This window comes from Podarcis liolepis, assembly GCF_965112155.1.
Source record: "Podarcis liolepis genome assembly, chromosome: 4".
Lineage (NCBI taxonomy): Eukaryota > Metazoa > Chordata > Lepidosauria > Squamata > Lacertidae > Podarcis > Podarcis liolepis.
The window spans coordinates 11,311,266-11,325,340 of record NC_139558.1 but is presented as its reverse complement, the minus strand read 5'-3'; the positions used below and the strand labels follow the sequence as shown (position 1 = coordinate 11,325,340).

General features: G+C 46.5%; 1 protein-coding gene and 1 long non-coding RNA gene across 6 annotated transcripts; one reads left to right on the top strand and one right to left on the bottom strand.

Annotated features, from left to right (window-relative positions):
- Positions 1–1,161: 1,161 nt before the first annotated feature.
- Positions 1,162–9,374, top strand: LOC310705742 (uncharacterized protein). Of its 5 annotated transcripts, none has more exons than XM_083500533.1 (9): positions 1,162–2,155; positions 4,376–4,407; positions 4,543–4,659; positions 4,788–4,867; positions 5,021–5,114; positions 5,221–5,301; positions 5,391–5,495; positions 5,627–5,678; positions 5,899–9,374. In XM_083500533.1, the coding sequence occupies exons 1-9, from the start codon at positions 1,984–1,986 to the stop codon at positions 5,922–5,924; spliced, it is 759 nt and encodes a 252-aa protein (XP_083356659.1). In that variant the 5' UTR covers positions 1,162–1,983; the 3' UTR covers positions 5,925–9,374. The 5 variants fall into 5 exon arrangements, with proteins under 5 accessions (XP_083356659.1, XP_083356657.1, XP_083356658.1 ...); XM_083500531.1 differs by lacking the exons at positions 4,376–4,407; positions 4,543–4,659; positions 4,788–4,867; positions 5,021–5,114; positions 5,221–5,301 and adding exons at positions 2,544–2,575; positions 2,710–2,826; positions 2,955–3,034; positions 3,188–3,281; positions 3,388–3,471; XM_083500532.1 differs by lacking the exons at positions 4,376–4,407; positions 4,543–4,659; positions 4,788–4,867; ... (2 more) ...; positions 5,391–5,495; positions 5,627–5,678 and adding exons at positions 2,544–2,575; positions 2,710–2,826; positions 2,955–3,034; ... (2 more) ...; positions 3,560–3,664; positions 3,796–3,847.
- Positions 9,375–9,965: 591 nt separating this feature from the next.
- LOC310705705 lies at positions 9,966–12,304 on the bottom strand. The gene is made up of 2 exons (XR_014525460.1): positions 11,275–12,304; positions 9,966–10,426 (listed from the first exon to the last, which is right to left on the bottom strand). It is a non-coding gene; the product is annotated as an uncharacterized lncRNA (long non-coding RNA).
- Between the last annotated feature and the right edge of the window lie 1,771 nt (positions 12,305–14,075).

Here is a 14,075-nt window from a genome sequence, read left to right as displayed (position 1 = left end):
TCATTTTAATAGTAGCCCATAGATCAAGACCATAAGGGGAGGGAAACATAAGGGTCAGACTGAGTCCAAACCAAAGGCCAGCAAACCCTGCTCCCGGCTTCCCCACATGCCACCCACATACCCGCCTGCCCTCCAACAGGACGCCCCGGTTACAACACCCCTGTAAAGTAGGCCACTGCTATGCGCTCCCCAAATTGCAGCTAAATCCCTCACAGATTGGCGTCTTATCACTGCTTGAAAGCCTCCAAGGAAGGAGAGTCCACCACCGTCCCAGATAGTCTTACCACCAGAAGGTTCTTCCTAATGTTTGGTCCGAATCTCCTCTCCTGCCCTCCCCTCTGGAGCAGCAGAAAACAAGCTTGCTGCCTCTTGCAGCCCTCAGATGTTGGAATTTGGCTCTCCCCTCTCCCCTCATTCTCCTCTTCTCCAGGCTAAACATACCCAGCTGCCTCAACCGTTCCTCATGAGGCTTGGTTTCCAACTGCCTCAACCATTCCTCATCAGGCTTGGTTTCCAGATCCTTCATCATCCTGGTCGCCCTCCTCTGCTCACCTTCCAGCTGCTCAATATCCTTCTTCAACTAGCCTGCACTGACTGGCAGTGGCTCTCCAGGGTTTCAGATGGAGGGGACATTCCCAGCCCCCCCCCGAGATGCTGCCCAGGACAGAAGACCTGTATGCAAAGCAGATGGTCCAATCCTGCGCTATGGAGCCCCTAGCCTGCCTTGAAGGATGTGGGGATGGTCTCCCTTTGGAAAAGGGGCTGCAGCAAGAAGGATGTGAAATGCAGATATGAATCTGCCGAGAGAAGATGCAGCCCAGCAGCAGGTGGAACAGAAGGTGCCTCCTAGTTTTGACAGAGAAGCATCACCTCTCAGGAGGGGCCTGGTCCAGGTGGAGGGGTTGCCATGGTGACCTGCCCTCCTTTGTGACATCTCTTGCTCTTCCCTTAAAAGCCTCTGACTTGCAGGCGGCCATTGTGGGTTAGTGAGGAGAGGTCAGGAGAGAGAGGTAGTGGTGGTGGTGGTTGTAGAAGAGGAGAGGTTTGCTTGCTATTTTTCTTTTTCTTTTCTTTATTACTTTTATTTGATTCATTTTATTTTATTTTATTTTATTTTTATTTTATTTTTTATTTTACCTTTTTATTTATTTTTTGTGTGTGCATTTGTGCATAATTGTGCGCATTTGTGTGCATTTGTGCGCATTTGTGCGCATTTGTGTGCATTTGTGCATATTTGTGCGCATTTTTGAATATATTTCTTTTGTTTATAGAGGAATAGTTAGGGGTAAGTATAGGGTTAGGGTGGGGGTTAGGCTTGGGGTTAGGGCTGGGTTTGGGGGTGGGGGTGGGATCAGAGTTTGGGATCAGGCTTGGCTGGGAAGTTTAGATAGGTAGTTAGCTTAGAAAGGCGGGGGGGATTTTTCGTAAAGAAGATGTGCAGACTGTAAGTACCACTCCTTTGCTTTCTCTTGGTCTCCTGGGGGGCGGGGTGTGAGTCCTGGGGTCCCCTCCACAGCTTTAGCTCTCTGGTCCACCAGGGAGCTTCATGGCTGAGTGGAGATTTGAACCCTGCTCTCCCAGGTCCTACCAGTCCAGCCCTCCAACCACTACACCTCTGCCTGGCTCCATTTTGCATCTCTCCAGCTGCCCTACAACATTGGCCTTCTCCCCCTTCCTGGGGGTCTCTCTGGCTCCAAGGAAGACTCCACTCCCTTCCTCATGTTCTGCTCCTCTTCTGGGACACCTTGATGCTTGGAGGACCCTCCCAGGGGTCTCCTCCCTCTCCAGGAAGGGCAGGGCTGTCCTAAGAAGATGAGGCAGAGCAGCCCTTTAACAGCTGGCAATGCTTGTCTTTCCTTTGGGCTGGAGCTCTTGAACGCATAGCACTTGGGGCCTCCTTTCTCTCTCTGCCAGCCATTCGTGCTCCGGGCTGCCTCTTTCCAGCTCTGGCGATGACCTTGCAGGTCGCAGAACTGCAGAGAGATGGCAGGAATTGGGCCAGACACCCCTCCTCACACACACACACACGAATTGGGGCTGCCAAATTCTGAGTCCCTCTCTCTACTCGTCTCTTCTAGGTTCAGGTGTTTAAGGTGGCTGATCAGCTGCAAGAAGGTGGCCCCCTTGGAAGTCCTGGAGCAGCCCGCGGTGTCAGGTGAGCAAGTGGCCCTCCTTTTGGGGACGGAGGAGGGCAGGAATGGGCTAGGGGGGCATCTAGTAAAAAGATGCACAGAGCCAGATGGCTGGATCCAACCCGCCTATCTGCGACAGCATCTGGAAACCCAATGCCCCCCCCCAGCGGTGGGGTCTGTTGGAGGAAGCAGGGGGCTGGGCTGTGGGGCAAGGCAGGGGGGCAGTTGTCAGTGGGAGGGGCATCTTCCCTGGGGAGCCATGTTCTGGGGGCAGGAGGTCAGGATTGGCCCCCAAGGCCCGGGGTGTCCCTCTCCTGTAGTAGGACTTGGAATCCAGGAGAAAACTCTTGGAAAAGCCTTGCAAGGGGCTCAGGGAGGAACTTGCCTGTCCCCATGTCCTTCACTTTGCAGATGTGCTGGGGATCCACATCCCTTCCGTTGCGGTGAGTATTGGATAAAACGAGAGCAGGGAGGGGATCCCTCAGACCTGCCCCCTTCTTGCACTCCACTCTGCACTCTCAGATGTGGAGGAGCCCTCCTCCCACAATGAACTGACAACCTGACTTTTGCCTTTCAGCTGCTTGACAAAGATCAGCTTTATCTCCTGGGCATCATCCAGGACTGCCAGGCAGCTCGGCTCAGGGGGCTCCGAACCCTGAAGTACTCCAAGAAGGAGACTGCCAAAGCCATTCTGGTGAGTGGTGGGTGGTGTGAGGGACCCCTATGGGGAGGGAGGGGCAGAGAGGGGCTGGCGTTTTGGGTTGGAGCCGTCCTCTGGAGACTCCCGGAAGGAGCTGACCTTCCTCCTCTGCTCTCTTCCAGGACATCCTCGGCCACTTGGAGTACTTCAGGGATCGCCCCCTGAGCCTGGCCCTGGCCTTTGAGGCCCTCCTGCAGTTGAGGTGAGTGGGGTCTTTGGGCTGGGCAGGGCTGCAGGGGGTGGGGGGGCAGAACTTCAGGGGGAACTTTGGGTGGGCAAGAGCAGGCAGCAGGGAAAGGGGGGCAAAAGAGACTTGGAGGAGGCAGCGTCTAACCCCTTCCCTTTCTCTCTCCAGTTTTATGAGACCCCACTTCAGTCCCTCTATGGTGAGTGCAATCCTCCATAGAACAACAGAGGAAGATCTGGGGAGCGCAGAGGAGGACAAAGAGGTATGTCCTCTGCTTTAACTTCTCTTTGCACAGCTCTTTCTTCTTCCCACACTCTTACAAAATTTAACCCAGCAGCACTCAACCTCTCTTCTCTCTTTCCCCACAGGAACTGAAGAGGCCATTCCAGAGCCTGCTGGGGGGTCTCCTCCTAGAAGCCCCCAATACTAGCACCCTTCTCCAATTGCTTACCGTAAGTATCATGATAGCACCAGGAGTAGTTTTAGGGTTGCCCCCCTGTCCCTTACCCAACTAACTGTCCCATTTCTTTCATCCCGCAGGACCTCCGATATTACGCCCTTTTGGGGAGTGAAGGCCAAAGGAACTTAGCGGCCAGCAGTATATCCCTGTTGCTGGCCCTTTCACGAAGATTCCCAAACCTGCGAGTAAGTATTTTGCCTTCCTGTATTCAGTTCTTTGGTTGCTTCCATCCTTCCTGGGTGGGGCTGCTTCTCTTACACCCATCCAGGGTGGGGTTCTTAGTGTCAACTGACTCATATTTGTCTTTCCTCTGCAGAACACAGTAAATCGGCCGGAGCTGGCTTGTTTCAGGAATAATCTGAAAGAAGGTAAGCCCCACACCTTGGGGGCAGTGAACTCCCTTGTCCCTTGTTTGCCCAAGACACACCTCCCAGGTCTTCTTGCTGGGAGTCCTGCAGGACCTGCTCCCTGCTTGGCAGGCCTTCCCCACCTGGCCTGGGAGGGCAGCACCCAGACTGACTCCAGCTACAAAAAGCGGAGAGGACCGAACATATTTTCTCTCTCTCTTTTTCATTCTTTTCTATCCAAATGACATCATCATCAAAGAGTTCTGATTTTCCTCCCTGAAGGAATTGCTGCTCTATTTGGACGTCTCAATTGGCCAAAGACTGGCAGAAGAAGAGGCGCTGAGAATCAGGAGGGGGACAGATGATTTAACCAGCCATGAAATATGGACTGAGATTGGGCAGAACAAGAAAGAAAGAAAGAATCTGTAATGGCATTATTTACAATCAGGCTCCTGTAGTAGGACTTGGAATCCAGGAGAAAACTCTTGGAAAAGCCTTGCAAGGTGCTCAGGGAGGAACTCGCCTGTCCCCATGTCCTTCACTTTGCAGATATGCTGGGAATCCACATCCCTTCCGTTGCGGTGAGTATTGGATAAAACTAGAGCAGGGAGGGGATCCCTCAGACCTGCCCCCCCTCTTGCACTCCACTCTGCACTCTCAGATGTGGAGGAGTCCTCCCCCCACAAGGAACTGACAGCCTGACTTTTGCCTTTCAGCTGCTTGACAAAGATCAGCTTTATCTCCTGGGCATCATCCAGGACTGCCAGGCAGCTCGGCTCAGGGGGCTACGAACCCTGAAGTACTCCAAGGAGGAGACTGCCAAAGCCATTCTGGTGAGTGGTGGGTGGTGTGAGGGACCCCTATGGGGAGGGAGGGGCAGAGAGGGGCTGGCGTTTGGGGTTGGAGCCGTCCTCTGGAGACTCCCGGGAGGAGCTGGCCTTCCTCCTCTGCTCTCTTCCAGGACATCCTCGGCCACTTGGAGTACTTCAGGGATCGCCCCCTGAGCCTGGCCCTGGCCTTCGAGGCCCTCCTGCAGTTGAGGTGAGTGGGGTCTTTGGGGTGGGCGGGGCTTCAGGGTGTGGGGGGGCAGAACTTCAGGAGGAACTTTGGGTGGGCAAGAGCAGGCAGCAGGGAAAGGGGGGCAAAAGAGACTTGGAGGAGGCAGCGTCTAACCCCTTCCCTTTCTCTCTCCAGTTTTATGAGACCCCACTTTAGTCCCTCTATGGTGAGTGCAATCCTCCATAGAACAACAGAGGCAGTTCTGGGGAGCGCAGAGGAGGACAAAGAGGTATGTCCTCTGCTTTAACTTCTCTTTGCACAGCTCTTTCTTCTTCCCACACTCTTACAAAATTTAACCCAGCAGCACTCAACCTCTCTTCTCTCTTTTCCCACAGGAACTGAAGAGGCCATTCCAGAGCCTGCTGGGGGGTCTCCTAGAAGCCCCCAATACTAGCACCCTTCTCCAGCTGCTTACCGTAAGTATCCTGATAGCATCAGAAGTGTTTTTAGGGTTGCCCCCCCTGTCCCTTACCCAACTAACTGTCCCATTTCTTTCATCCCGCAGGACCTCCGATATTACGCCCTTTTGGGGAGTGAAGACCAAAGGAAATTAGCAGCCAGCAGTATATCCCTGTTGCTGGCCCTTTCACGAAGATTCCCGAACCTCAGAGTAAGTATTTTGCCTTCCTGTATTCAGTTCTTTGGTTGCTTCCATCCTTCCTGGGTGGGGCTGCTTCTCTTACACCCATCCAGGGTGGGGTTCATAGTGTCAACTGACTCATATTTGTCTTTCCTCTGCAGAACACAGTAATTCGGCCGGAGCTGGCTTGTTTCAGGAATAATCTGAAAGAAGGTAAGCCCCACACCTTGGGGACAGTGAACTCCCTTGTCCCTTGTTTGCCCAAGACACACCTCCCAGGTCTTCTTGCTGGGAGTCCTGCAGGACCTGATCCTTGCCTGGCAGGCCTTTCCCACCTGGCCTGGGAGGGCAGCAGCCAGACTGACTCCAGCTACAAGAAGCGGAGAGGACTGAACATATTTTCTCTCTCTCTTTTTCATTCTTTTCCATCCAGATGACATCATCATCGAAGAGTTATGATTTTCCTCCCTGAAGGAACTGCTGCTCTATTTGGACGTCTCAATTGGCCAAAGACTGGCAGAAGAAGAGGCGCTGAGAATCAGGAGGGGGACAGATGATTTAACCAGCCATGAAATATGGACTGAGATTGGGCAGAACAAGAAAGAAAGAAAGAATCCATGACGATGGTCATCTAATCTCTGCTTTAAAACCTGCAGGGAAGGAGAGTCCATCACCTTCCAGGGGAGTCCATTCCTCTGTTGAACAATGTTCAGTCGGCATCTCCTTTGTTGTATCCTGAAGCCATTGCTTCGAGTCCTACCTTCCAGAGCAGGAGAAAAAAAGCTCGCTGCATCTTCCAAGTGACAATGGCTCTCTCTGGTGTCAGTGGATCAAGCTGATCCATTTTCTTGCATTACATTAAATAGTTTGTAATGGATTTTGAATAAACGTGCAATAAATTGTTACTGTTTTGAATTTCATTGTGTTATTGTCTTCCATTGATCTGGACACTTTTCTGTTGTTGCCGCCTAAAATAGCATGAGCATTGTTTGCTGCTGCATCACTCTCGGGTTGACTCATGTTAAGCTTGTGGTCCACTAAGACCCCTAGATCCGTTTCCCTAGCAAACCAGGTATCCCTCGTCTTATATTGGTGCAGCTGGTTCTTCCTGTGAAAGTGCAAAACCTTAGATTAGTCCCTTCTTTTTGTTTTTGGTCATTTATGATTAAGTTATTAGGGGGGAAATGGAATTAGGAGTCATTTACATCAAAGGAATTAAGGCAATTTATACAGATCAAACTGCAAGCCTGATTGTAAATAATGCCATTACAGGAAAAATGTAAGATATAGAAGGGGACAAGGCAAGGATGCCCCCTATCACTGCTTCAATCTACATCAGCCCTAGAGGTGTTGGTGCGGAGGATAAGAAATAATTCTGACATAAAGGGGATATGGGTGGGCCAACGGGATTATAAGATAAAAGCCTTTGCGGGTGATGTGGTGTTTTCTGTAGAAGAACCATTGACAAGTGTACCTAGGTTACCGGAGGAAAGAAGGAAATATGGAGACATTGCAGGTCTTAAAACAACTAAAACTAAGGTTTTAGTGAAAAATATGGATGCACAGGCAAAAGAAGATTGGCAGATGGCCATTGGGCTGACAACGGAGAAAAAGGTGAAGTATCTGGAAATATGGTTAACAGCGAAAAACTCCAATATATTTCAAGATAATTATGCAAAGGCATGTAAAGATATAAGAAAAAATCTTGAGTTATGGGGAAGAATGAAACTCCCTCTAATTGGAAGAATTTTGGTTATAAAAATGAATATTTTGCCTAAAACGCTATTTTTATTTCTAACAGTAGGCAGAACAAGATGCTACAAAGAATGGCAAAAATATATTTGTAGGTTTGTCTGGCAAGGGAAGAAACCGAGAATTAAATAAAAAAATTAATAGATATATTTAATTTTTCTAAAAGTATTTTTAACAAGAAATGTGTTGTACCACTAATTAAAGGGTGGGGTGGTTTCTTTTTTTTTAAAGGAAGTATCACCAGCTGGTAAAGTAAAAGTTAAGATGGACTGAGGGGCAATAGGTCAATATGTCATTGGATGTGTCATAACTAAATCCACTCACTCCTTTTTTAAAATAAAAAAATTAAAAATGGAAGAGTGGTTTTAAGGCTGCTTATGCCTGCAAAGAGTTTTGTCTGGGCAAGGAATGTCTTAGGCATGCCAGCACTCAAAAATTCAAGCTCCTCCTTGTTGTATAACACAATACAGCCCAATTCATTGATTTTTAGAGAAGATGGACTGCTCCTCTTGCCATTGCTATGTCTGGAACAGATGATCAGATTTGTTTCATAGAAGCATCTGCCCAGATAGTGAGAGCTGCAGAGATCTCAGAAGCTGATAAATCGTCAGTCTTACGAAGTTACATTGAAGGAAGCAGGTGTGTTTAACCTGGAGATAAGAAGACTGAAGATCTCATGAAGGTTCAAAAGGTTGACTGAAAGAATAGCAGATAAGAAAGTTGTCACGTTATCCCACCATGATAGGACTGGACAGAATATGTTTAAATAGCAGTGGGGCAACCCTTTGGCTTCAAGGCACCTGAGGCAGAAAATCTAAAGATGTCACTATGAAAAGCTATTGAATACACAGCCACAGCCACCAGGAAATGCTTCAGCTCAAGTTAAAATGAATGGGGGCTGTGCAAGAGCCAATATATTTCTCCTGGTCTCCACTTTTAGCTTAACCTGCTTCAGGATGATTTGGACTGCAAGATTATGGGAGGTTATATACATTTCTCCACCAAAAGCCTTTTTCTTTTCCTAATCTGATCAGACAATAAGTAGGGTGTAGCTTAACAGAAAGGTTCCTGTTTAAACTTGTGAAACCCACCAGTTCCAAAAACCAGCATTTCCTCAGTTAGTTCTGTTATTTGCCAGGTTGCACAGTTGCACCACCAAAGCTTCCCCATTTATTTTTGACTTCTTCAAAACGAACGCTGATCATGAAAACCCAAGAGTCTGACAGGCTGGGGTCCTTCCAGTTCCAAAAATCTCTCCCCCCCCCCAACTTTTTGCAGCATTTATCTGAGTCAAAACAGAAAGTTCATGAATGTCCTCCCCCCTTTTAAAGCTATATACAGTGTGCAACTATTCAGAGTCCAAACTGTTCCTATTTTCTGGTGCCTGTCCCCTCTCAATTTTCTATACGTTTATTAGCTGCTGTTTAAAATTCAATATTTTCCCCAACGGCTTACAACATCTAAAACTATGAAGAACCATATAAAATATAAAGCAACTGCAACCACAACAGCAAGATCTTTCAATTCTTTCTACAGCATTCATCCCTGTCAGTGTTAGGAAAGCAATTCAACCGCCTCACTGAAAGCAATCCTGAATTTTTTTGGTAAAAAAATATTTTTGAGCTGACCTAAATGATAGCAAGGAGAAGGCTAATTCTTTACCAATTGTCTACCACTGAAAAGGTCATGCCCCTTATAATTGTCAGCCTGTCCTTCATCATTTCTAAAGCACTGCACACAGATAGGGAGATATCCCTGACTGCAAAAGGACACTCTGAGAGCACTCCCAGATTGTCACAATTTTGGGGTGGGATTCAATCACATGATGACACTTTCACCTTGCCCCATAGCTGATTGGGAGGTTTTGCGCAACAAACCTGCTTCCCCAATAGACCAGACTTTTTTCTGATGTGGAAAATGTCGGATAATGCTTGCTTTGACACAATGGTATCTCTTCTTCTTCTTCTTTGGCGACCACTTGTAGCCGAGTAAGATTGTCTTCCATAAACACAGTTTTAACAGTGAGTACGTAAGTGACTGTGGAGGCCAGTTCTGGATCCACACCTTCTTCCACAGTGGGGACATAGGTTTCCGGGCAGAAGTTGATCACGGTGATGGTTTGCCAAACATGACTTCCTCTTAACATGTTTCTCCCTTTGTCCTTTTTTTAAAGATTTGCCTTGAGAGAGTCTTTCAACCTCTTTTATTGACCACCGGCATTACACTTTCCATTTTTAAGTTCCGAATAGAGTAGTTGCTTTGGAAGATGATAATCAGGCATCTGAACAACATAACTAGTCCAACGAAATTGATGTTGAAGAATCATTGCTTCGACACTAGTGATCTTTGCTTCTTCCAGTACACTGGCATTAGTTCGCCTGTCTTTCCAGGTGATGTGTAAAAATTTTTGGAGACACACGCTGATGGAAATTTTCCAATAGACCAGACTTTTTTCTGACATGAAAATGTAGGATAATGCTTGCTTTGACACAATGGTATCTAATCTCGCTGCAATCAAATCAGGTTGTGTTCAATAAAGAGATAATCTGGAAGGACCCTCAGTTGCTGTTTGCCTAACTATGCATTGGGAAGTAGCCCTTCGAGTTTGTACCTCTCCTTCCATAATTCAGGTGAATGAGAAGATGAGCCTGCTGGGTTGAAGAAAGATACAAATCCTCTTCATCTTTAATCCAGCTGCCACATTTCTTGCCCCAGTGTCATGTTCTGTTATTGTAAGAGTCATAATAAGGGATTATTTACATTTTTATTTCTCGGGTTAGAACACCAATTACTCATCTCTTTTCAAGGACAGGGATTTTCTATTAAGATGCAGAAAGAAAACTGCTGTTGAAAAAGTAATGTGGCACATCAAACCAGCCTTTTCTGAACATCACCGCACTCCTCTGGTGCTGGGAATGTAGTCTTGCCACAGAGAGCCACAAGTTTCCTCTTCCTACAGACACATTGCAGACTTGAAAGCCCTTCCCTCTAAACTTAGTTTGTAAAAGTCCAGCCTGGTTTTGCAGCCACAAATGTCTTCACAACCAAATGAACACGATCGTATTTATTACGCCAGTCTTTTTACCATCCTGGACTGTAAGGAGTTAATCTGTGCTCTGCTCTGTGCCAAAGTGAAAGAAGGTAAAGAAGCAAATTGTTCTGTTTTCTAATCCCAACGCTGGCCTCTCTCTGTGTTTTTCCCATTTCAGCTGAAAAAGAAGACACCTGTTAGCTCTGTAAATATCACCAGCCATCTAAGATTAGAGTTCCAGAAGCCTCCCCCCCCCAGTAAGTGCATGATAAATATTTTGCTTCAAAATCATTTCAAGTGCACTTACAGGTGCTTGGTATTGATTAGAGTAATTTGAAGCAGCATAGCTAAACTCAACCCATCGCCACCTCTGAGACGTGAATTTCTGTTTACTCTGCCTCCAATTCACTCCTACCGCCAGTCAGAGAAGCGCTGTACACACAACATTAGCCACTTATCCTGTATCTCTCCTGCCTTTTCTTATGAAATCCTGACTTTTGATACGTCACCCTCCCCCAAAACAGCTTTGATCTGAATTGAAAGAAACAACGACCTACCTATGTTTTAAGCCAATAATATGGACAAAGCCATCAAAGTAGAATGAGCCAAATCGAACTGTCTATAAACAATGAATCATGGGTGTAGCCAGGATATTTTTTGGGGTGGGGGGAGCTAGGACTGAGCTACCTGGGACGTGACTGATGAGTTTGCAGAAGCCACGCCTATCGCTCAGGCAGGTTGCCAGTTGCGTCGCTAGAATGCACCATGCCATCATCCAAGTGACCTCAGCGAACATTTCAGTTTCAAATATTATGATTATTTCTACTTTCAGTTAAGTCTTTTTATTTATTTACTTGATTTGGGGGCACTAGCCCCCCCCCCGCCCTCTGGCTACATCCCTGCAATGAATACCACCAGGAGGGAAATGGTGACGTGGCGTTTGCACGTTCGTTTGAAAATGTCTGTACAGGGGGGAGAGGAAGAGTTAAAATGTAGACCAATAAGAAAGCCGGTGGCAGAGCCTACCTGTTTATAAAAGGGCTTGGCCCAAGGTTTGGGTGTGGCTAGTTAGTTGGTTTTAGTGGGTTGGTTGGGAAAGGCAGTTGGGAAAGCAGTTGGCTGGCAGTTGGAACTAGAGAGACAGTTAGTGCAGTTGGTTCTTGTGTGAGGCTGTTAACCCTTGCCCGCCTAGTAAGTGTATATTGGGTATGTGGCAGGCAGGCCTATCAAGGGGAGGTAGAAGAGATAAAGACAGAATAAAATAAGACTAAGAAAGTAAAGAGTAACAACGTTTGGAATGCAGTTAAAGTTTGTTTGTGTCTGCAATAAACTACACTCTTCTTTGTTAACTTGAGAATCTGACTGAGACTAAGTGATTTACTGGGGAGGACCTAGTTGGTGGCAGTGGATTAATGGTGTACGGATCAATAGTCCGTGAGACGACCAGGGGCTCCATACGAACGCCACAGGTGCCAATCTATCCAAACCCACAAGCAGTATCTGGAGCCACAACTCTTGGCACCCCCAACTTTTATCAATGCATCTCTTAACATTTCATATATTTCCAAAACTGACTGTGTAATATTGCTTCTCTTCTTCTTTAGACAGGCTTGCCAATGTTGCAGGCTACTTTCCTGTTTCTGATGATGGAGGGTCTATCCAGTGGTACCTAACTGGTTGACAATGGGTCAAAACAATTGTATTTGACTCCTAGTGGGCCTTACCTAATTTTAATCACCTTTCATCGACAAAGAGAATAAATTGTGCCCCCCCAAGGCATGCATGTATGTGAGTCCATGTTTTAAAGTGACCTTTCTGTTTGAAACCTGTCTGCCGCACCCTGGCCTGAGAGAATAGGTTTCACAAGTGTGAACTCCTCTACCTAGATAGGGATGTCTTGATTATGGCGCTTGATCTCCAGCCATGAATGGCTTGGGTTATTCTCTGGCATAGATCATGGATGCAGCACCTGCTGGCCTCCAGATGTTGTTAGACCACAGTTCCTCTCACCTTTGGAGTCAAACAATATTTGGTTTCTCATCTCTGCTGTAAGATTTTCCAAACCTAGTCAGGGGCGTAGTGTGGGTTGCCAGGGCCACACAGAGGTGAGGAGGGGGAGGGAAGGAAATGGATGTGGTACGCAGCCTAACAGTGGCAGTGTCACCCAGAAATCACAGCCGCATAGATAAGAAAAGAAAAGTCATTCTGTTTTCTAGAGAGGTCACTTCCTGGTTCACATTTTCAATGGAGCTCAGCAATGGAAGTGCACAGCTGTACTGAGGGAGTCCTGGGTGTTGAAATTCTGCACCCCTAACCATTTTGCATGCTATGCCACTGAACCCCGGGAACGTGCATCTTAAAGAGCAGGAGGGATTGAGGCTGAAGTCGTCTCAGCTTGTTGGATGCGCATGGCAGGATAACTGACCGAGGGTGCCCCAAACTCCTGGATGTTATCTTTTCTCGTTTTCCTTCAGAGAGGGAAGAAGTCAGAAACAGCAATTGCAGTTTGCCTTTGCTTTAGCAACTTAAGATTCAAGCCGCTAGGGGCTCCCCTTTCCTTGTAAGAAAAACCCAACAGCTTCCAAAACAAAGGGAAATAAAAAAATTCCTTCCAGTAGCACCTTAAAGACCAACTAAGTTAGTTCTTGGTATGAGCTTTCGTGTGCATGCACACTTCTTCAGATACGAAAACAAAGGCAAACTGCAATTGCTGTTTCTGACTTCTTCCCTCTCTGAAGGAAAACCAAAACAAAGGGGTTTAGGATGGGAGGGGCGGTAATCTTAAATCTGCAATGGGTGATACTTGAGCGCAAACAAGGAAGGGAGCATAGCATTTGTGGGTAGGGTTTGTGGGGCCATGAAAGAAATTGATGGCATTTAAAAAACAACAACTGTGCATAGGACACGTGTGTCAGAATGTTGCATTTATCATGTTGCCCCTGAAACCTGTTGGAAGAAATAATGCTAAAATAAAAAAGGGTGTGTGGGGAACTATGCTCCATACTCACAAATGAATTGATTGCATTTATGGTTATGTTTTTAGTTTTATATTTAATTGATTGTATGTGGCCTAGGGTGTTTGTAACGAGGCACCTAATAAATGTTAATAAATAACTATATATTGTCCTTCTTTGCTGAGAGTGATCTCGAAGGGATATTTGTGTGTTGGGGTGTGTTTGTGAGGTGGGGTGGCCTAATGACATTCAGCCTTTTCAAGTCTATGAAAAGAAATGGCAGGCAATACTTGGCTGTTTGCTTTCAGGTATTTGTTATTCATTCCGAAATGGCAAGCTGGAAGTTCACAGCAGTGTTTGTATGAAGCTCCAAGCTGTCCGCTCGCACCATAAATAGGTTCTCCCATCAGGGGAGAGAGGGAGGCATCTATTTCCAGTGAAACCACTTAGTTCCAGAGGCAGCATCTCTAAACGCTGCATCTCGCTCTACTTAATAGTCTCTTACGTCAATAGAAATGACAGCAAAAGATGACAAAGAGATTAAGACTGTTTTATGTAACTGAATGGTTGAGGGAGCAGGGGCTGTAATCTATCTATCTATACATGCATGCATGCAAACATACAGTACATACATACATAAATAACATGCACACAACCCACGATGATAGCAGTGCATTTTTGGGAAACTGAATCACTTTGTTGCTCAGTCAAAACTTTTTCTGAATATTCTATTTAAACTCTATTTTTATTTTTACATGTATCTACAAAACTTCCATTCAACAGGACATACCAATAAAATACAGCAGCACGGAAGATTCTGGAAATTTGCAAAATGAAATTAATACGTAGAGAACAATATCCTTTTTAAAATTT